The sequence below is a fragment of the Podarcis erhardii genome, assembly GCF_964252035.2.
Source record: "Podarcis erhardii genome assembly, chromosome: 5".
NCBI lineage: Eukaryota > Metazoa > Chordata > Lepidosauria > Squamata > Lacertidae > Podarcis > Podarcis erhardii.
The window spans coordinates 30,118,684-30,141,009 of NC_138509.1; the positions used below are offsets into that span (position 1 = coordinate 30,118,684).

Consider the following 22,326-nt stretch of genomic DNA (forward strand, 5'->3'; position numbering starts at 1 on the left):
AAATAAAGCTAAAGTGGGGCTTTGGCATGAGGTCTTCTTCAAAGAATGGTCACCTACTCTGCCTGTTAGTGCTGGAAGTAAAAGAATTGCCCCTCTCCTCTCTTCTCCTCTCAGTTTGTTTTTCCATCTTTTCCTAATGCAGGGTGAGCCAGGGATTCCAGGAGCAAAGGTATTGCACTTAAAGAAATGTCTGTTCTTAGTCTGCTTTGTCTATGTTTAATTTTAAGTCTCTTAAGGAGATCTGGTGTTATAATCAGGATGTGAGTATGTGAATACTTTGGTTAGTAGAGATGTTCCCTATTTTCCTCTCCCCTCCCCAGCAGGAAACAAGTGAAATTTCACCAGGGTCTGTAGAAGTTTCTATCTATCTATCTATCTATCTATCTATCTATCTATCTATCTATCTATGGAGCTACTATATCTTAGCTCTAGATCTCCTCCCCAAGCTTCAGTAGAAGGGCTTCAATAATGACCTGCTTTACAGGGTTGTTGTGTAGATTACTAAGATTAGGTATGTGAAGTGTTTTCACCACTTTAAAACTCTATATAAATCCTACTGATGTTGTTGTTGCTTTCAGCAACAAAAGTAGAAGTTTTAGCAAGTTTGCTGTTTCTTTTAGGTGTTTCAGGGTTTGGCTATGTTGTGCTTGGAGACTACCTGTCAAGCGTAACAGACATAATTCTCTGCCTCCCTTTTCTTACCCATCCTCCAAATAAAGGGAGAACGTGGAGTTGCAGGGAAGATGGGCCCCCCAGGTTTGCCAGGGAAAAGGGGGCAGAGGGTAGGACATTGTCAAATGCTTGAGCTTGGTTTGCTTATTTGTATTGTCCTTCCCCCAAACCTTGACCAGGTTGCTTTGAGCTGCATTTTCATGCTTGCCAAAGAATGCTTTTATCCTGTTTCTTACATGTGTGGAGTGTGCTGTGTATGCCCAAAACTAAACCCAGAATTTGAAGCACCCCTGTTCAGAATACTCAAAGATTAGCCGTCTTCTGAAAGAGATGTGTTTATATATTGTGTCTGCTTTCACCCTTGGAATAACAAACAGGATAAGTATTGTGATGGGAGGACAGAACGATTTGGATGTATGCTGGGATGCCGGTTTATAAGAGGATGCAATTGCTGCTGACTTTGAAGATAGCAAAATCCATGCAACTGATTAGTATTAGCTCTGGCTGCAGCTTATTAACTCTTCACATTTCCCAACTTAATTTGAAAATAAAGCACTCCATTTAATGCCTTGTGTGCACTTTGAAATATAAGTGAACTCAACTTCTCCACTGCAGATCCAGATAGTAGATGAAAATGGCCCTCTGAGTAAACAATTTCCATCTGTACTCAAAAGTGTTATTGCCATGTCCATTTGGACCACTGCATATGCGTACCATGCAGACACAGAAAGCAGTTATATTTAGAACAGAAGTTGGCATCCTGAGAATCCCAGCTGTTGTGGTTTAACTTTGAAGGCTGTCTTGGTTGTAGAAAACAGTTGGAAAGGAAAGTCAGACAGAGCTTTCAGCGGTCAGATAATCAGGTTTGCTCCACACAGCTCTCACTACTTCATTCTGCCCTACCACTTGGCTCATTCTTCCTCAATCTCTGTGCTCCCCTTCTGTTTCCCTTCCTTCCAAAGGCCTATTGCCATAAAAAGAACTGCCCTTGTTAACTCTCAGACCTGCTTTATACATCATGCTTGCACATGCAATATTAGTGATGCCCTTCCCATTAAGCAATGTGTCGCTCATATGGTTCATACATGTGATCCAGCCGTCAAGCAGAAATTTACAAAAATGGGCTCTCACTGGGGTACATGAAATGATTTCGGAATAAATGGTCTCAATATAGCCTTCCATACAGCTGGTGCTATTATAAATCAGTGTGATCAATATGATTTAAATCAAGTTTCCTATTTTGAAATCCAGACATTTCTTGAGCAAAAATGCATTCTGGCCAGCTCAGATAATTAGAACAGACTGGGTTGCATTTCCCTAAGGATGGGGTTACAGTCTCTGGAGTTCACAGTCTGGTGCTGCTGATTGATGAAGCACTGTCACTGGAACTGGTAGATCGGCTGCAACCCCTGCTAGATTGTTCAGCCACAATTATTGATGCTCTGGTAATATTTAGTGTGGACTTGTGAAATGCACTCTGTGTGATATATCCTTTGAAGACGTTGGAAACTTCCGTTAGTACAAAACACAGCAGCTATAGAGACTGCATCTCACCAGTTCTTAAATAACTATAATAGTTGCTGGTTCCTTTCTAGGCACATTTGAAAGTGCTGGCTATTGCCTGGATAACTTGGGGTCTGTTACTTAAAGGACTACTCTCTTCCACTTGATTCTACCCAAAATGCAAGGTCTTCCCTCAAGGCCTTTGTTTGGATCCCACAACCATCTGACCTTGTATTTACAATGTCTTTATTGGACTAGCTACCCCACCACTCATTATAAAGTGTTTTTGGAAGCAAATTCCTTTGCTTATTTTCCCAGGCATTTTGGTGTGTTGAATAGCTGATTTAAATTGCAGTTTGGTGTCTGCTTTGGTTTTTTTGGGATGGATACTGCTGTTTCTGTGTTTTACATTGTTTTGATGGTGAATTTTTGTGTTGTTTTTATTTGTTATTTTAACTGCACACTGCCTTTGGGGTATAAGCCAAAGGTGGCTCATAAAAAGATCAAAATGAATTTGTTTGCAACTGAATGCTGCTTTTATGTAATGCAAAGGCACAACTCAAAATGTTTGGCCATTCAGCCCACAGACCCTTTTGTACTATGGAGTGATCTCTCCTTATAGCTGAAGCATCAGTGGTGTAGTTAGCCACTAGGACACCTGGGGCGGCGTGCGTGCCCTGCACCCAGGGGCAAGGGAAGCCACCCACTGGGTGGGGTTTAGCCGGGGCAGGCCACTGCCTCTCCCTCATCTGTAGGGCAGCTGAGGTGGAGGCAGCAGGTGGCTGCAAGCTCCACACTGGTGTTTCAACAGTGCAGAGCCTGCAGATGCATGAGCCACCGTGTCACTCCCAGGAGAAATGCGTGGTTTGGGCACCCCTGCGGTGTGGCACCCAGTGGCGCCCCCGCCCTCCCCCCCCAGCTATGCCTCTGTGAAGCATGCACACCTGCACCGAAACTTGGCAAAATCACTGAGGCCTCGTCCACACTTCCGCTTGTCCTATGTCTGGAAAGTATGGTTCGAGTGGTTTCCCCTCTCCTTTTCCAGGGAAAACTTGGTCTTTAGCTCTATGTTGAGCAAATGTGAATCTGGAAAAAGCCTTAATTGCTCGTTAGCTCAAAGTGGGACAAGAGGAAGTGTGCTAAGCTTGGGTTGCAACAGGTGGCCAGAACTTTCCTGAAACTAGGGATGATCATGGTGTTTCTGTGTTAGATAACTGAAATGGCAATACCCATATTGTTTGTTTTATCAAGCTTAGGTTCTTAGGCATAACACAAGGGTATAAAGCCATCTATACAGGCACTGTAGATGGATGATCTTGGACATATACAGGATTGCATCACCTTGAGTACCTGTGACGCACCTGCCAGTTCCTGGCCCCCAATATCAAACCATCAGATAAATGATTGTCCTGTGAAGATGGTTTCTTCACAAGATGTTTGTGAAATGCAGCCTTTCAAAACTGGAAAGTTCATTAGATGGTGATTAGTTTTGAGAGATTGTTTCATTTTAAACCATGTTCTTTGAAAGAGAGAAACTTCTTGTAGCTGGAACTTTTTTAAAAAAAGAAAAACCACACACACACACACACACACACACACACAGGGGTGTGTGGGTGGGTGGGTGTGGGTGTGTAAAAGAAAATGGACACATGGCCATGCTGTGATATAGAATCAAAAGGCAAATGATGGTTCTTCGGAAGGAAAACTAGCAAAGGAACAGGAATAAAGCTGTAGACATACTTGTAGACATGTTGTGTCCAAAGATAGATTTACTGCCATTCAGCTGATCCTAGTGCAGATTAAACCAATAATTGCAGTAGGTATCCAACCATGTGTATATTTCACCAACAGGGCGAGAAAGGAAAACCTGGTGATCCGGGACCTCCTGGAACCGTAGGACAAAAGGTTTGTTTTGTTACCTGGGAATGGGATGTGGTAACAGGTATATATTCTTTATTTGCTTGCACAGAAACATTCAGGGAACAGGGCACCTCCAAATATACATCTTTATGCGTCCATAAAAACAGCAAATAATCTGACTGGGGAAAAATATTTCACTGGACAGATCTTTGTACATTTGTTTTTTTAAAATGTTTATAGGCCACACTTTCATATGAAATATCCACAAGGCGGTATACAGACTGAAAACACACTATTATAGTAAAAATGTCAACACATCAGCGATAGCTGGTTGGCAAGATTTCAGAACTGAAAGACCTGTTTGAATAATTCAGTGGTTGTTTTTTTCAGAAGATGCCTAAAAGCAAACTTCTACAGTGGTACCTTGGTTTAAGAACAGCCCTGTTTACAAACTATTCGGTTTACAAACTCTGCAAAACCGGAAGTAGTGTCCCAGTTTGCAAACTTTACCTTGGTCTAAGAACGGAAGCTGAAGTGTGGAAGGGCACTGGCGGCAGGAGGCCTCATTAGGGAAAGTGCACTTCGGTTTAAGAATGGTTTCGGTTTAAGAATGGACTTCCAGAATGGATTAAGTTCGTAAACCAAGGTACCACTGTATTGGCATGGAGTTCCAAGGGGGCCAACCACATTAAGGGGTTGGAAAAGCGGGCCAAATCTCAGAGGCAGGTTTCTTCTCCTGTGTGGACAGTGCTGGTTTTGCTAACTGGTTTCACAATTAGTATATGTAATGTCAGCACTCAACTGACTAAGGGGTATTAGCAGCAATACCTTCTCATTTATCACTTCCTCCCCTTCACTCGTTCAGAATAAGCCTTGTTATAGAAATACAGGCATTACAATAATTTGACCACTGTTGTTTATTTGTATATCTAGGGAGATAAGGGAGATTCTGACAATGCACTTGGAGGAGGTAAAGGGGAACCTGGACCCCCTGGTTTACCTGGACCTCCAGGACCAAAGGTGAGTAAATTCTCCTTGCTCTTTTATATACATACTGTGGGCTCCATCTGTGCTTGGGTTGCTCACCAGCTCCACCTACTTCCCAATCCCTGGAGACTTTGCCAACCCTCTTATATTCCCCACCACACAAGAAAAAGCCCCTGACTCCTTACAGTTCAACAAAGCCCCTTTTCCTTACAGCTCACTACCCACCCCTCCCTACACTGCAGGAGCGGCCCTTGAAGAGGGTAAGGTGGAGGGGAGTGGCAGGTGGCAGCAAAACAGGACTAGGGAGCTATTGCTGGGGAGCTGCACCAGTCTGTACTGAATGTTCATCTGTGGCTCACCTGCCCACCTGGGCCACTTCTTCCCTCCACCTTGCCCTCTTCCACTAAGGGGTGGTTTGTGTGTTTTTGGCAAGCTGTCAACCCACTGTAGTTTGCAGCACCACCTGTCCTTGGCCAGATGAACCACAGCTTGATAACGTCTTTATGCAAATATAGTAGAGGAAGATATGCTTACTGAAGACAATTCCAGAGTGGGTTAGAATCTGACTATATGTGCAGATAACTGCACTACCAGTTTTTCGGTGAAGCATGTCCTGTTCTTTGGGGCTTTCTATTCAAGATACTTGAATACTTAGAGATACTTTCATGCACCGAAGTATCTCTAATCTAGATGGAAACTCTGGTTTCTAGCCACCTATGTACTATTTTTCAGGGTCCCAAGGGTGAACCAGGAAAGAATGAAATGGTAGATTACAATGGCAATATCAATGAAGCTTTACAGGTAATAAACTAAGCTGACACATACAACACAGGCATGTACCATGTGTTGCTATTTGTTTGTTTTATGGTGATGTTTTTTTGAAGAGTAACAGGTTGTTTCATGCTGATTTAGCTGCAACAAGTGATCATCTCATATAGCAGGCATGTCCAAAGTCTGTTTCAGGGGCCTAATCTGGTCCGCCGGTCAATTTAATCCGGCCCCTGTGGCAGTATATGTCCTGGGTAAAATCCTATAAAAAGCTCAACAACTGTGGTCAGCCCTCATGCATGTTTACTTCATCAAATCTGGCCCTCTTTGAAAAAAGTTTGGGCACCCTGTCATACAGTTAATTGCTACCTCTGTAGAAGTTATAGTATGGAGACTTGGTTGGGTGTTATATTTATGTATACAAATTATTGTAATCACAGCCAGTGATTGAGCAGCACTGGATCATGATGTGGAGATCATTCATGTTTAGGACTACTCAAATTTTAGAATGTGCAGGGGATTCTGGTGAAGTCACCTATTGAAGATGGTAGGATTAGTTTGCAATCTCCTTGTTCCACTGCATGCAAAACAGCATCTTTTACCTAAAGTAGATCAGCAAAAGTGTGGCATTCCTCTGGAATATGCATAAAGAATCCCAACCACTGCAAGAACAGAAGTCCTACTTTGGGGAGTGTTAGCAAACTCCAACTCACTGGACAAAGCTGAAGGGCCTATTATGGCATGCAAAAACATTATGCCTTGAAAAAAGATAATGCAGCCACCATGAACCAATAATAAGATTTTTGAGTGACATTTAGACTTTACTGTGAAGCGGGCTTCAGTATAAAACCATCCAGATGTCCACTAAGAGCCAAACTACATGTGGCACTAAACACCATACTGTATTAGTAGGTCTAGCTTATTTTGGATTTTCTTTTGATGTTCGGAGCTGATATCCATTCCTTACACCGTTAGTAAATTTCAAGTCAAACTATACATGATGCTAAACAGGTCACTATGAGTTATGTGAATCTTTTAAAATAACAGGCATGAGAGGCCCTGAACAAAATCAGAACTGTGGCTCATAGAGAGAGTTTTTATTCCCCTGCCATGATTCCAATTAAAATCACTCCCGCAGTTGCTGTTAACCCCAGGAGCAAAACTTCCATTGCTATGTGGAGATAATTCTCTTTGAAACCATGATGGGATAGAACAGGTTATTCTCTTGGGCCTGTGGAGCTAATGTCAGTGATAGGGAACCAACATTTGCTTATTTAGTTTTTAAAAGATTGGTTTAATTTGTAGTGATGCATTTAGCATCACAGTTTTTTTGGGCCCTAAGCTTACGGACATCACAAGGAATGTTTAGGAAGCTATGGATCTTGGTCCTTTTCTAAAAATATGCCAGACCTACATCTCTGAATGCAAGATATGGAAATGACCAAAGACTGTCTGAATCTCCAAGACCACAGAATATCTGAGTCGAAGGAGGGACAAGACATTGTCCGTTTCTCACATCTAATACCTGAGAAGGTCTGCTTAGCTCCAGCAAGATGTTAGTCTCATTTGCCTTCAGACTGTATACTGCGGTGCTATTCAGCATGTCTCTCAGTATTCTTACTTCTGCACTCCATGATCTCTTTTATACCCTACCAATAGGCTGTCAGCTAGGACAAAGAGGACATTAATTCAAAGTGCAATATTATATAATATGCCTGAATAGCTCTTGCCAGCAGATCACTTTTTGCAAGAGTTGTACAGACATAGCAGTAGTAATAAGATAGTTCCCCACCTGCCAGATTAATACTGCAGATGTTTCAGATTTGTTACCTAGCTACAACAGATGTTTATAAACCCATTAGGCAGTAGGAATCAGTAAAGAACTTCTTGCAATACTTATATTTTGAATAAGAGCTTAACTCTCTGAAATGGGTTTTTCCCCCTAATGAAGATTTCTTGTCTGCTTAATAAATTCCATTTTGTACCTCATATTAACCTATTCTCTTCTGGTCTTTACCATGGGAGTTCAAGCTATTTCTGTGCACCAGAAATAGGCAAGTAAACTGATGGCTTCAATGCAGCCTGATGATTGATGATGGGTGGGAGCAGTGTACACTAATCAGTAATATGGCTGTCTAAAGTATTGAACTATAAAATGACCACTTGAAGGGCTGTAGGAACCAGGTCTATAGTGTATGTACAGGGAGAGCTGTATGGAAATTGCTTGTTTGGGGAGAAATGGTTTTGAATTTCAAGGTACTGAAGTAGTGCTTGTTTCAGATTAGGATTGCCAACTTGGATGCTTTCTTCTATGCATCTGTAATGGCTGATCAACTTGGACATTCGTAAACATATAGGGTGGTATATCCAGTTGTGGTGCCCTACTTGTGCACTGAGTTCCACTTCTGTAAACAGGATTCCCTGTTCCCATTGATGCCCCTCTTCATCTGATTCAGAGGGCTGGGAGGCCCTCTGCAAGGAGGGGAGGGGAAGAGGAAGTCTTTTGCTGGGTTGAATCTTGCCCATATTATGAAGATGCTGTAAAGCTGCTGTTCTCCCTAAAGAAAAATTACAGTGTAAAAACTATTTTGAAATTCCAGAATGGAAATAAAACCTACATAACATTTCATGCAACATGTGGTTAATTGTTTAAGCATTAGTTTGGAGGTGAAAGGAAGAGAGTTGCTTCTTCAAGAAGAAACTTTAATATATATATTTTTGGTTTTTTCCAGGAGATACGAACCTTGGCTCTTATGGTGAGTCACCTTTCCTCCTATATGCAGTGGGGTTTATAAACAAAGTTCTGTTACATAAAAGGGGTAGAATCAGCAACCGTTGGAAGACGCCTAGGAGGTTATCTGGTCCAACCAGTGCACAGGATCAGCTAAGCAAGATGCTGCTGCAGCATCCCTGACAGATGGCTGTCCATCAGCCTCTGCTTAAGTACCACAAGCAAAGGAAGAGCCCACCACTGCCCAAGGCAGCCTGGTTCACTGTCAAAGAGCTCTTAGCATTAAGAAGTATCTACTTTTGCAATGTTTTCATTTTTAAAGGAAGAAAGCAAGTTATTTTGTAAACGAGTTTTTCTTTCATCAGGGACCTCCTGGACTACCTGGTGTCGCAGGTCCTCCAGGACTACCTGGACAGAAGGTAAGAATCACAATCTGAGATTCCTTAAAAATGACTAGGGCATGATCTAGAAAAACAAAACAAAAACACTTTAAGACCCATAAGATTTCAACGCAATAGATGCCTACACATGTTTCTCTCTCTCATTTAAATTCAAAAATCCTGAACTTGTGATTATGCTCCAAGCTTACTAATAATTAGGACCTTGCAATGCAATCCTATATTTGTTGTTGTTTAGTCATTTAGTTGTGTCTGACTCTTCGTGACCCGGACACAACTAAACAACAACAAATATAGGATCTACTAAAAAACAAGCCCCGCTCAATGGAACTTACCCCTGGGTAACTGAAAAAGATCGTGTATGTACTACATGACCAGTAGAGTTATTTTCCCTGTGTATCCTCATCACTCCATAATGAAAAGGCAGCTGTAAACTTTTCTTCCTACTCATTATATCTCACATTTTATAACTGCAGAATAATAAAACCTAGTTTTAGTGGTGGTGCTGTGCATTCTATTACTAAGGGGAAATGTTCTATAAATGAAAGTATGCCTGGATAATGTCTGAGACAAGAAACCTCTTTTTCAGTCACCTTGTTTTAGTCAACTGCACTCTAAATACTTTTCTGCACATTACATTTTACCCCCTGATTGATATACCTGAGGCAAGTGCATGTTAGGTACAAGCCAGATAGATGACACACCTGGTTGTAAATTAATTTACCACAGACAATTTGCTTTTAAAAAAATAAATGTATGTCCATCCTTAAGCATAATTTAAAACCTGGTTTTGTGTCTGATGATTGTGCTGCATCTATGCTATGGCAGGGAATTACTTCATTCTCCGTGGCCATAAAGGAAACATAACACAAACCTGGGGGATGAATTTCAATTGTGTGTATAGTGGACGCTAGGTACATACACACTATGAAATACATTCAAAGCACATTTACCCCCTCAAGGAATTTAGGGGTAAACTACAGCACCCAGAATTCTTTGAGGGAAAGTAGTATGTACACAGGCATCAGCACAGCTGGGGGAACAGGCTGCATTTTCCCCTGATATTCCCATCTTGGAAAACCTTTTCCCCAAGCTTGGCTCTTGTGTGAATCCCTCTGTGGTGTGGGAGTTCTAGGGCACTGCTATTGTCAAGTGAATAGGACGGCCAGGTTGCTGGCTGGAAATATCCCAGTCCAAGCAGAGAACAACTCAGGTTTCCCCACAAGTTCCCCTCTTAGCATTGCCCGTCCTCCCAACCTCCCTCCTGTTCTCCACTTGTCGTAATAAGCAGACTCTAGATCTACTGCAAGAAATACAGGTGCCAGGAAAGAGTGGAACAAGCAAGAGTGGTCATGGTTCCTTCATGCTCCCTGCATTAGGGAATTTTAATGTGCAGTGTAGATTTCCAGGTTGCAGTCTCACAACGTTCTGTAGCCACTATGCTCAATCCTCATTGGATTGTTTGGTGTTTTCCCGCACCTTAAGGTTTGTATCTAAAGGTTTTTATTATTATTATGCAACCCTTGGAACTCCCCCACCAAGCCTGCTGATACCACTCTCTTTTGCCTGGATTTTGCCATGCACCTGGAGAGTGAAGTTTGCTGTAATTGCCTATGATTCCTCTACCTGCAGAGTTGTTTTTTGTCGCTTCCCATGCTTAACACATAAAGAGGTGAAATAGCCCTTCATATATATATTTTTTAAAAATCTCCATTGGTTTCTGCATCTTAGGGTGAAATTGGCCTGCCTGGTCCTCCGGGACATGATGGAGAAAAGGTAAGGGCTAGGTAACGGGAGTGTATTAATTTGGCTGGCCTTTCAAGCATGAAAATAGATGGGTCACAGTTTCAAATGACTGAAGGTGAGATTATCTGCTCTCTAAAACTGGAATTACTATAAAAGGCACTGATGATGATCTTGATTTAAACTGTTTCTATAAAACAATAATGCTTTTGGTGGCTCCATTTGCCAAGTGCTTGGCCTGATCTATGGCAGCTGTTGAATACATACCTGCCATTAGCCATACGGTATCAGAACTTCCAGACTGTATGTTTTACCAAACTGGGCCTGGAGACTTCAACACCTGACTGAATTGTCATAAGGCAAGATGCTGCCTTATCTTCCCTCCTGATGGGTCTACCTCTTTCTTCACAAGTTAAATACACAAATGTTCTTCTCAATGAACTCAATGTGATTTTTGCATGCAGAAATCCAAACACTACACACATTTATCTTGAAGTAAGTTTGGAATGCCTCTCTGTTTAGCATAGCTTTCTATAGGACTAAGATGGTGAAAGACTGAGAACTTTAAATGTGTTTTAATGTGGTTTTTTCCTAAGAAGAGATTCACAGTAATTTGCAGTGGTGTGGAAGGAACAGAGGGATGGACTTAAATATATCCCCTCCATCCTGTACAGACACACATTTTCACAAAGCCCCCCCCCCACTCACTCTCTCTCTCACACACAAGCATGAAACTCTTAATTTCAGGGTCATAGGTTCAAGCCCCATATTGGTCAAAAGATTCCTGCATTGCAGAGGGTCAGACTAGATGACCCTCATGTTCCTTCCAAGTCTACAATTCTATGTTCTATGAACTTCAGGTCACACTCATATAAATGGGATGTCATAATGGGGAGAAATCCTCCCATTTATTTATTTGTGCATCTTTGGACAAATGCCCTCAAGGTGGCCTACAAGGCAAATCCATATAAGACACAACAATAAAAATAACAAATGAACAGCAAGATTTATTGTTTATAATTTGTTGTGTATTGTTTTACTGATTTTCCTGTTAGCCACTTACAGCTCATTTGAAAGATACTCTGGGTTATAAACGTTCTTCAATTATACTCTTTATTATATTACATCTGCCACTGCTTCTACCAAATCAATCCATCTGCACTGCATTCCCAGGACCTTTGCCTAGTAGGTTGTTGACTAGGGACATGTCAAGAAACACATTAGAGATAGTTCTGCAAGTAAAGACCACAAAGGGTCTGTAGTTGCTTGCTAGCCTGAGTTCAGCGCCCTTAGTACTTGGGTCTCAGTACGTTTCCACTCTGATAATGCCAGCAGTGCACTCATGTTTTTCTATTGCATTGTATAGTATTTAAAAATAAATATTTTTTTCTTCTTCTGTAGGGTCTTGATGGCTTAGCTGGAGAAAAAGGTGATCAGGGGATGCCAGGACCTCTAGGCCTAACAGGTCCAATCGGACTTCCAGGATTAACAGTAAGCTATCCAAAGAATAAGATCATCCCCCCAAAAAACCCACTTCTGTGAGGAGAGTCAAGCACTACAAAACACTGCCTTGAATTCTTTCTCAGCTGAAGCTGAGCTAACAGTTGCTCAACTGAGGCTCCTCAGTAAGTTTGTGAAGGAGGTGAGATTTAAAGCAGGAACTACCAGTACCACAATTCTCACCTTAAGTCATTATACTATACCACCATAGTGCTGCTTGCTTGAGAAAAAGTCTTGTCAGAACCACCTACTTTTGAAATCAATTACCGGTATGTTTGAGCAAAGAGGAGGGAAAGTGGAAGCATCTATGCCTGAGATAAAACAGGTTCTAATCAGTTGTGTGCAGGGAGGGCACAATTTCTAGAAATATGGAATGTGTGTTTCTTAAGAGTTTGGCCATTATATTTCCTTTCTGAACATACTTTGCCAGCTTAAGACATTATCTAAATTTGTTAGAATGGTGCCCAGCTATTTTGACAAAGATCAAGATAGGTAGCACAGCTAATTCAGGCACACTGTCGTACATTTTGGGAGGGGTGCAAGTTCTTCTTCTCTAATGGATGTCTTCATCTGAATGTTAAGCCATCTGAAAGCTCTTAAAACTGTAAAGAAATAAAAATCATACCAGTGCTTGGGTTTATGCTATACTTGCTTCATTTGCAGGGAGAGAAAGGAGAACCCGGTGCAAAAGGAGACACTGGAGATTCAGTAAGTTGTCATTTCACAATTTACCCTCTAAAAACAGAAGCTGAAGCTTACTGGGAGGATCATTGGTGTAGTCAAAGCATCTGTCAGGGTTTTATGGGTTGTGAACTTTAAACTGCCTACTCCAAACTATTCTACGGAAAAAGGGCCCTGCCTTGACGTGATGGCAACTGACCTGTGGCTGACCTCTGAGTACTCACAGAGTAAGGGCAGGGACCATTTTTAACAGCAAAGGGGATTTCTGAGTGAGGACCACAGCAGCCTTCCCTACTCACGGCATGGTTTTCTGCATCCCTGCTCCCCAAGCACTTCTCCAGCCAACCCGACCTCTAATGCAGTGCTTAGTTGAGAAGAAAAGACACCCAGAAGGATAGACTTCAGAAACATAAATGGTACCCATCTGCTCTTTTCATTTATTCCATAGCCATTCACTTCTCTCATGAGCCCACCGTTCTGAAGGTTACATAATGTGCTCTTATGCAAGCTGTTTACTATGGCACTGACCTTTCATTTTCTGTTTGGGGTTTCAGGTACCAGGGCCCCCAGGGCCCCAAGGCCCACCAGGAACACCAGTAAGTCCTATCTGTCAACTACATATATGGTAACATTTCACTGAAACTTCATACACAACTGCAATGCACAGCATGAGCAAGCAAGTAACTTGGTTATTATAGTTGTCCAAGCCATTTTTATCTTGTCTTTAGCTTGAGACAGCTTGTGGACAAATTTAAAATAGAAACAAAATGAAAACAATACAACATACAGTGGTATCTCAGGTTACATACGCTTCAGGTTACATGACTCCACTAACCCAGAAATAGTGCTTCAGGTTAAGAAATTTGCTTCAGGATGAGAACAGAAATCGTGCTCCAGCGGCACGGTGGCAGCAGGAGGCCCCATTAGCTAAAGTGGTGCTTCAGGTTAAGAATAGTTTCAGGTTAAGAATGGACCTCCGGAACGAATTAAGTACTTAACCCGAGGTACCACTGTATATAGGCATATATATATATATATATATATATATATATATATATATATATATATATATATGCTTTCGTAGATTTTCACGGGTACAGGAATGCAGGTTTTGGTGTCCTCGGGTGTCTTCCCGTGTAAAAGTTGGGGTGTCTAGGCGACGTTTCGACGAGGTCTCACTCGTCATCTTCAGGCTGGTGCTTTCGGCTTCTTGTTACTGGAACAGAGCAGGATCTCAGTGTTTGAGTTCCTATAAATACTGTAGAGGGGGTGTGGTGTATAGCCTCCAATGTTCTGGGCAGAGAGGAAGTTCCCAGAAAACCTGCATATATATATATATATATATATATATATATTTGCTTTCGTAGATTTTCACGGGTACAGGAATGCAGGTTTTGGTGTCCTCGGGTGTCTTCCCGTGTAAAAGTTGGGGTGTCTAGGCGACGTTTCGACGAGGTCTCACTCAAATCACTCAAGATATCTCTCAAGTAATTAAGGAACAAAAGAAGAAAAGGCACACTAGCCTGGGAACTTCCTCTCTGCCCAGAACATTGGAGGCTATACACCACACCCCCTCTACAGTATTTATAGGAACTCAAACACTGAGATCCTGCTCTGTTCCAGTAACAAGAAGCCGAAAGCACCAGCCTGAAGATGACGAGTGAGACCTCGTCGAAACGTCGCCTAGACACCCCAACTTTTACACGGGAAGACACCCGAGGACACCAAAACCTGCATATATATATATATATATATATATGATTGAATGCCATTGCAGTTATAGTATAGCAATAAGGAGCAATCTCTGGGTAGATGAAATCAACAAAACTGCAGTGCTGGCAGCACAGCATATTTTGGTCCTACGGTTTTACCTACTGTTTGCTGTACGAACTGAGCCAGGGCACCCTACATAGACCAACACATCCCAGTGAAGAATGTTTGTTTTTGTTGCAATATGATCTGCAGACTAATTCAATAGATTCTATTCTACAGTGGTACCTCGGGTTAAGAACTTAATTCGTTCTGGAGGTCCGTTCTTAACCTGAAACTGTCCTTAACCTGAAGCACCACTTTAGCTAATGGGGCCTCCCGCTGCCGCTGCAGCACGATTTCTGTTCTTATCCTGAAGCAAAGTTCTTAACCCGAGGTACTATTTCTGGGTTAGCGGATTCTGTAACCTGAAGCGTCTGTAACCTGAAGCATCTGTAACCCGAGATAACACTGTATTCCTGATGAAAAAGCAGTGTCGGGATGCTGCAGTTTTAAAGCAGAGTGGCAGAAGGGGGCTGCTCATAACTGCTTCTGCAAAGAAAGGCCTTTCCCACACCAATAGCAGTTGGCAGGGGTGGGGCAGTCATGCTCACCTGACCTCCAGTTGCCCACATTGCTGCTGTATACTAGGATGGATAGCAGGGAAGTTGGCATGGTGCAAATACACCAACAGAGCCTGTTTGCACTCCCAACAGTGCATTTGCACCTCACTGCCACTCTGTCCTTTCCCTTTTCCATCCCAGTATATAGCAGTGACACAGGTGACCAGAGATCAGGTGCTGTCCACTACTGTCACCCACCATATGCAAGGATATGCTATGTAATGTCTGTTTGCCGATCCTGTTTAAGGACAAAAGGATGGGTACAATTATGACACTGCTGTAGCAATCAATTGTAGACATCTAAAAATCCCCATTCTATTTTATATATACTCTTGCCTTACTGTTAATCCAATCCTTTCAAACCGATGTATCCATCAACAAGAAAGACTTGGTACATCACTACTGGCACAGTATAGAACTATTATCTATAGGCAGGAAATGGTGGGAACAGATAAAAACAGCACTGGGGCATTGCTCTAACTGTTAGTTGCTGTAATTTATATCATTAACAAGAAAGTAGAGGGTGCAAAAGAATGAGTAATATAGGAACTGTGTGCTACCGGACTTCTGAAATTTAACCCACCCTAACTTTTATTCTTGTTTGTTCCAAATACAGGGTCTTCAAGGTGGTCGAGGACCTAAGGTAAGAATGAAGGACCATCACATTGGATTAAATAAGGCCCTTTTAGAGAACGTGTGTAAGAAGCTGCCCTGAAGGTCAAATTATTGGCTTGGGACAATTTAGAGTCTTTCCAAACATGTCAGTGGAACTAATATACCTCATCTCCCTACATTCAAATAGTGTCAGGTTTTAAAGCAGAAACTCTTATTTCAGGCTGAAATAAACCCATGCTTCTTATACCATTATGTGTCAGTTCATGTTACAGATAGGTAGCCGTGTTGGTCTGCCATAGTCAAAACAAAATAAAAAAATTCCTTCCAGTAGCACCTTAAAGACCAACTAAGTTAGTTCTTGGTATGAGCTTTCGTGTGCATGCACACTTCTTCAGATACACTGAAACTTCTTCAGATAGACTGTTTCAGTGTATCTGAAGAAGTGTGCATGCACACGAAAGCTCATACCAAGAACTAACTTAGTTGGTCTTTAAGGTGCTACTGTGTCAGTTCATGTATGTAAAGCCCAAACACTTGTTTGTTTCTGCTTTTTCTGTTCTATGCAAAAAGGCCACTTAGGTGAGCAATTTGAAATAGGCAAACAACACATGGTAAAAGGGTTTATGGGTCCCTCCTCCCACACCTTCTTTACTCAAAATGGCTCCAAAGCTGTTTTCTTTTTCTTATGTGGAAATTTGACTCTAATACATGTATTTGCCCTTCCCTTCCTGTGTGATTTGCACTGAAAAATCAGGATATCTTACAAATATTTACTCTTCATCTATGGGAGCTCAGAACTTCTCAATTTGCATAAACTCTGGCATCGACTACAGAGACTGATTATCCTGTCACTTTCACTATTGAACACTTTAAATATCTCCTTTGAAAACAGTGGATCAACTTGGCATTGTCTAGTGTGAGAGTGAAATTGGCTGCAAAATGTTCTTTAGTCATTGCTATGTCTTGGATGCTACTGGGTGCCTTTGCTATGTAATTAATATCTGTTTAGAAAGATTCCAAGGAAGTGTTAGGCTTTCTCCTGATACATCTTTCCTTTAGGGGGAAGCAGGCATTTCTGGAATGAAAGGCGAAAAGGGTGCCCAGGGAGAAAAAGGAGACCGAGGTCCTCTGGGATTGCCCGTAAGTATCTAGAAAGCAAGGAGAACTTCACAGGTCATCTTTAACCCAAGCTTTCACCAAATACTAAAATAAGAAGCATAATTTGATAAAATGACACATGGAATGAGAAGCTTCAAAACACGATGCCATGCTGTGAAGTCCAGGAAGCTGCAAAGATGTCTTGAGTTTGAGAATTCTGGTCACTGACTCAAGGTCCCCTGAATTTTGATTGCTTGGGTGATACCAACAAGAGAAATTTTACTTCTGGGCTCTTGCCACATGTGTTTCTTATGCTCATAATAATCTTCAAGTGCCAATACATTCAAGCAAGAAACGTAAATAGTTTGTAGATTCTATAAACTATTCTATAAACAAGGCTGCTGGTTGGGGCTAATGAGAGCTACAGTCCAAAACGTGAAGGGCATTAGATCAGGGAAGACCAGGCTGAACTGCTACGCCTAGGTCTGGCAGGGTTCTATTCTCATACAAAGCCAGCATTCCCTGTTTCTATTAGGGTTCTGTTTCTAGAGAATAATACTCCTCACCAGATAACCCATTTCCTCTCTTAAATATGGACTAATTGACACAGTCAGCCCACACATACCCCTTTTGTCTTCCTGCACTGCAGTTTGCTAATGGCAAATGGGCGCTTTGAAGATTTCATCCCAAGCCATGGTTCCAGTTTCCAGATTGCAATAAAGCATGCTGTTGCTCAATCCATAGGATACCTGTAGCTTGGTGTGCCCACCCACCATAGGGCACTCTTTTCCACAGGCAACCTGCAAACCTAGTCCAGAAGGAAGGAGGGGGCTACAAACTCCCTGGTCATTTATTTGTGCAGATCCTACAGTTATGAAGTTCGAGGGAATGTTATCATGGACACTTAGGGCAGGGATAGCCACTTTTTTATGGGAGTATTCATGTCAGCTAGCTGAAATGAAATTTGAATTAGGGACTTTCTGGCTTACAGCTCACATTCTGGGATCAACACCACAAAAGACTGCATAGAAAAGTGGCAACCAGGCCACAGGGTCCTCATCTTGGCAATGTCCAGCTGCCTGTAGCAGAAGTTGGAAGCTAGAAACCCATGTGCTTGCAGTAGAGATGGACCAGTGCCATATCTCACTATGCAGCTGCCCTGTTTATACAACATCACTGATATTCCCAAGATTGCATGTGCTTTGCCTTCCCTACCACCTGTGCAAGTCATCAATGGGTGATAGTGAAGCAATGCAAAATGGATGGCAACTTGGTAAGATAAGCATGAGCTGCATCAGCTGGCAGATCAAAAAGGAGAATTCTGATATCTGTATCTGGGCTTTGGGCCATATGGGCAGCATCTCTATTTTAGTGGATTTCCATGGCATTCATACATCAAAACCAAATGGATAGGGACAGGTCTTGTTATTCAGAAACTAACCTGAACTATCTTTATAGTTCTCTAGGCTTCAGCTGTGTGATTGTTTGGCTGAGGGTTTGCTGGTCTTTGTTTAAATAGGTTGCTGTAATGTCATGATTTTAACAATATTTTCAAAGCAGGGCAGAAGCACTAAACGATTTAAAAAACTAAGAAAGTGGAAGAGTTCAGAAATGTTGCCAACAGAATGCAAGACATAACAAACATGGCAATTTTTGCAGGACCAATTTATAGGTGGAATATTATTATTTTTAAGAAATCTAAACTTTTGAACTTAACACAGAGAGTTTAAACAAGTCTGGAGAAAGAAATACCCAGGTCAACAATACTAGATTTGCTAATAAATGCACATAACAGAACATTGCTTCCTGTTAATACATCTTAAAGGCTGACTTTGATGTATAATAGTATATCATTTACTTTCGTTTATACGATGATTTATATATCCTAGCTGTGACACAACCGGCTAGTGGTTCCTACTGTATATGTTCATCCCTATCTGTAACAAAAGCTCTGTATCCAGTCACTTCAATGAAGTCCAGGAGAAAATTGGAATGTGCCTGAACATTAGTTGCTTGAGTGGAAGTCTGTTCTCCAAACATGGATCTCCCTTGTTGGATAAGAACAACAGTGTGCATTCATAGAGTTTTTAATTAGCTAACCTTATGGATACATCACCATATTAAGTGAGGGCTAATTTTTCAAGACTTATGTCCCATTGTCCTTGCACATTATCCCATTAGAAATATTACTGCAAGTTGGTTCCAGTTTCAAAGTCTCTTGACCCTAGCAGAGGATGAGGTGTGTGCATATGAAGATTCAGCACCATTCCATGAGCAAATACTGCAACAAATATAGCCAAATTCCAATGTGTATAGAAAGAGGTGATATCAAATGCATCTTGCTACCACCTTTCAAAGAAATGAGAGTACAGAAGATGTTGTACAGGAACTGGTCAGAATTTCTTCATACACTGGGGCTCTCTTGCTGAAAATTTTCTCTTTCAGGGTCACATCGTGATACTCTTTAGAGTGTATCTGTGGAAGAAAGCAAATTACAAAAACACACGAAACTGTTTCAGTTACTAGAGCTTGGGGGTCACCCAGTGAAATTGATTTATGGTAGGTTCAGGAAAGCCAAAAGAAAGTACTTCACGAGACACATAATACGGAATTCAGTAACTTGACTGGATTTAAAAAAAAAAAAAGATTAGAGAAATTCCATTGACAGAAATTTCCTGTGATAGCTAAATGGATTCTGTGTTCAGAGGCCATGTATCTTCTGCAGGTATTGTGTTAAGTGTGTTTGCTAATTCAGTCAGCCTGTCTAGATTTAAACAGTGCCCATCTTTCTTTGTATTCTCTCTCTTGCTTGAAGAACCTAATAAATCACCAATGATCATTGTTTAATTTGCATTTCAACCAACCAATTTCTTCCTTCAAGTTGTTGGGTTGTGGTTTTTTTTTTTAAAAGAAGCCCATCAGAAATTGGCAGCTTAACAAATTTATGTGCTTGATCATTCACAGTTCTAATAGTCTCTCCTATCTAGCTAATATAATCAGTCTTATTGCACATTTCACTTGCTGGGTTAGAAACAAACAGACATAAGCTGACTAGTATTCAAATACCTGAATGAGAATGCAGCCTATGTGCACAACATGCAGCATCAGTAACTTGTTTATGTATGACTAGAGCTTGGGGATGGACAGATCTGTCAATCCCCCCCCCCCCCGCCGTCTATTTCTCATTTTTCCAGACTTGCATTTTGCAATTTATTTATTTATTTTTAAAGGAATTAAAAGTCCACATGAAAATCTATGTGCATTTTTTGTGAACATTTCTCCTGATATATGCATTTTTGTGCACAATTTTGCCTAGTATCAGCATTTTAGCAAGCAGTTTCCTCCTTATAGAATGATTTATTTTTTTACTAACAACATATTTTTTGTATGCAATCTTTTGGTTGAAGAATTGCACCACAAAATTCTGAAAAGTATGAATTTCAGAGCAGAGCGATGTTTCTGTTTCTGTTTGTTAAGTACAGCTTTGGGAAGGTTGCATTGGAATGCAAACTGAACCAGTTCCCCCCAGATCCCTACTAATGTCTTACCTATCCTTCACAATGACATCCCAAGGTTGGTTGCCACTATCTAAAAATGCACTACTGAAAACAGTTAAAACACATTAAAATCAGGACAACAGGTGGATAGACAGGGTGAGGTATATCTCTCACAGGTGTGGGATAGAGGCCAAGGTAAAGAGCTGTGCCTTCATCAGATGCTACAGTAAATGTGCTGGGATTCAAAGCAACTCCCACTGATGGCCTAAGGATTGCCATCAGCTCTCCTGTTACCATCGCAACCTCAGCTATAGAGCATGAGACAGCAGCGATACTCTCCCAAAGCTAGGCCTGTTTATTCTGGTAGAGTATGCTGGTGTGCTGCATTCTCACCGGCAACCTAAAGCAATCAGACCATGTTACATTCAGTGTCTTGTTTTTTGTTGGTTTCCTTGTAAGTGCCATCACCTGTCCCTGAGATCCAAGTTTTGTTGTTTTATTGTGAGCATATGTTTGTCTCCAGTCACTGCTTCACTCACCTCTCCCTTCCCCTCCTCCTCACCCTCCCTTCCTCCTTGCCTTTTGTTTTGTTAACCCTTCCTTGTCTGTCCAGGGTGCTTCAGGTTTAGACGGCAGGCCTGGCCCACCGGTGAGTTCCATTTCTCTCTTACCCTACATTCCTATCCCCTAATGCTGTGGTTTGTCTTCTTTGTCTTGCCACAACCGTATCTGTATCATTGTCTTTCCAAAAAGCTGAGACAGAACAAATGCAGCTGCTACATTTTGATGCCGAACAACCATAAAGTTTTAATTCACATCATTACACATTTCCACAGGTCTGGGAATTTAGCCCTAAAGATAACCTGGTTTTATTTTATTTACTTGTAATATATTGTAAATTATAAATGAATTTTTTGCATGTACCCATTATTAATGTTATGTACTTCTGTCTCTCATATTGTCAGTTGTCAGCTGTCTTCTTTTCTCTCCCCATGGAAAGCTTGCTTAAAGCATCTCCTTCCACTTTTCTCAGCCATAGTAATGCTTTGTAAATGTCTTATGTGAGCAAAAGGCACTCTATTGCATTTTTATTTCAAGCACATTCAAGCAATGCATTGCAACCAATTTCTTGTTCTGATCTCACTATAGCCTAGGATGCTTGTCATATGTGCATGAGACATGGGAATAAGACTTAGGGGCTCATTCACACTTTTGCTTGACCTGTATTTTGGTCATATTGTGTACCAATTAATTTCCCCAGGTCTGAGAGCTTTTCTCATTATCTTGTGGCTGTGCCTTGCAAAAACCCAGTCTTGCCTGCTGAATCAAATCTTATAAGATGCACAGAAAATCCAAAGAGAGATTTTGCTTAACCAAACTTCAGCAGTTCAGCGGGTACGATCAGATTTTTGCAAGGCACAGCTGCAGAACAAGAATAAAAGCTCTCGGACCCAAGAGAATTAATTGGTACACAATATGATCAAAATACAGGGCAAGTGAAAATATGGATGAACCATTATTTTAGGAACAGTGTATTGCAACATGTCAAAGTGGGCCTTCATATTTACTCAGTGATCTACTCAGATCCATCCTAATCTAAAACGGACAATGCTCTTGAATTTGTTGGTCCCAGAAGGCTACTAGCTTAACAGCAGCTTCCATGATAAGGCTCTAGAGTTCTCTTCCTGTTTTGGCTTGGGTCATTTCAGCCAGTTCACACAGCCATCAATCCTTGGATAACATTTCAGGCAGTTCACACAGCCATCAATCCTTGGATAACAGTTCCTGACTCATTTGCTCATGTTCATGTAGTAAATCTGAAACTGAACCATAATAAATATGGACTCTTTGATTTGTGTGTCTTGCTTTCACCTTTTGGGGGATAAGTGATAATGAAAGCA

At 41.4% G+C, this 22,326-nt stretch overlaps 1 protein-coding gene across 46 annotated transcripts in view; it reads left to right on the forward strand.

Moving 5' to 3' along the window:
* The window catches only part of COL13A1 (collagen type XIII alpha 1 chain), an 86,491-nt gene that overhangs the window by 49,320 nt on the left and 14,845 nt on the right, over positions 1–22,326 (forward strand). For 26 of the 46 annotated variants that reach the window (XM_081861849.1, XM_081861848.1, XM_081861856.1 and 23 more), the window contains 14 exons: positions 143–169; positions 720–782; positions 4,027–4,080; positions 4,969–5,055; positions 5,755–5,823; positions 8,523–8,546; positions 8,887–8,940; positions 10,651–10,695; positions 12,064–12,153; positions 12,826–12,870; positions 13,398–13,439; positions 15,832–15,858; positions 16,890–16,970; positions 21,039–21,074. In XM_081861849.1, coding sequence (XP_081717975.1) covers positions 143–169; positions 720–782; positions 4,027–4,080; positions 4,969–5,055; positions 5,755–5,823; positions 8,523–8,546; positions 8,887–8,940; positions 10,651–10,695; positions 12,064–12,153; positions 12,826–12,870; positions 13,398–13,439; positions 15,832–15,858; positions 16,890–16,970; positions 21,039–21,074 — 744 coding nt within the window. The remainder of the gene's footprint in view (positions 1–142; positions 170–719; positions 783–4,026; positions 4,081–4,968; positions 5,056–5,754; positions 5,824–8,522; positions 8,547–8,886; positions 8,941–10,650; positions 10,696–12,063; positions 12,154–12,825; positions 12,871–13,397; positions 13,440–15,831; positions 15,859–16,889; positions 16,971–21,038; positions 21,075–22,326) is intronic. The other 20 variants (XM_081861827.1, XM_081861838.1, XM_081861839.1 and 17 more) reach the window with 4 other exon arrangements.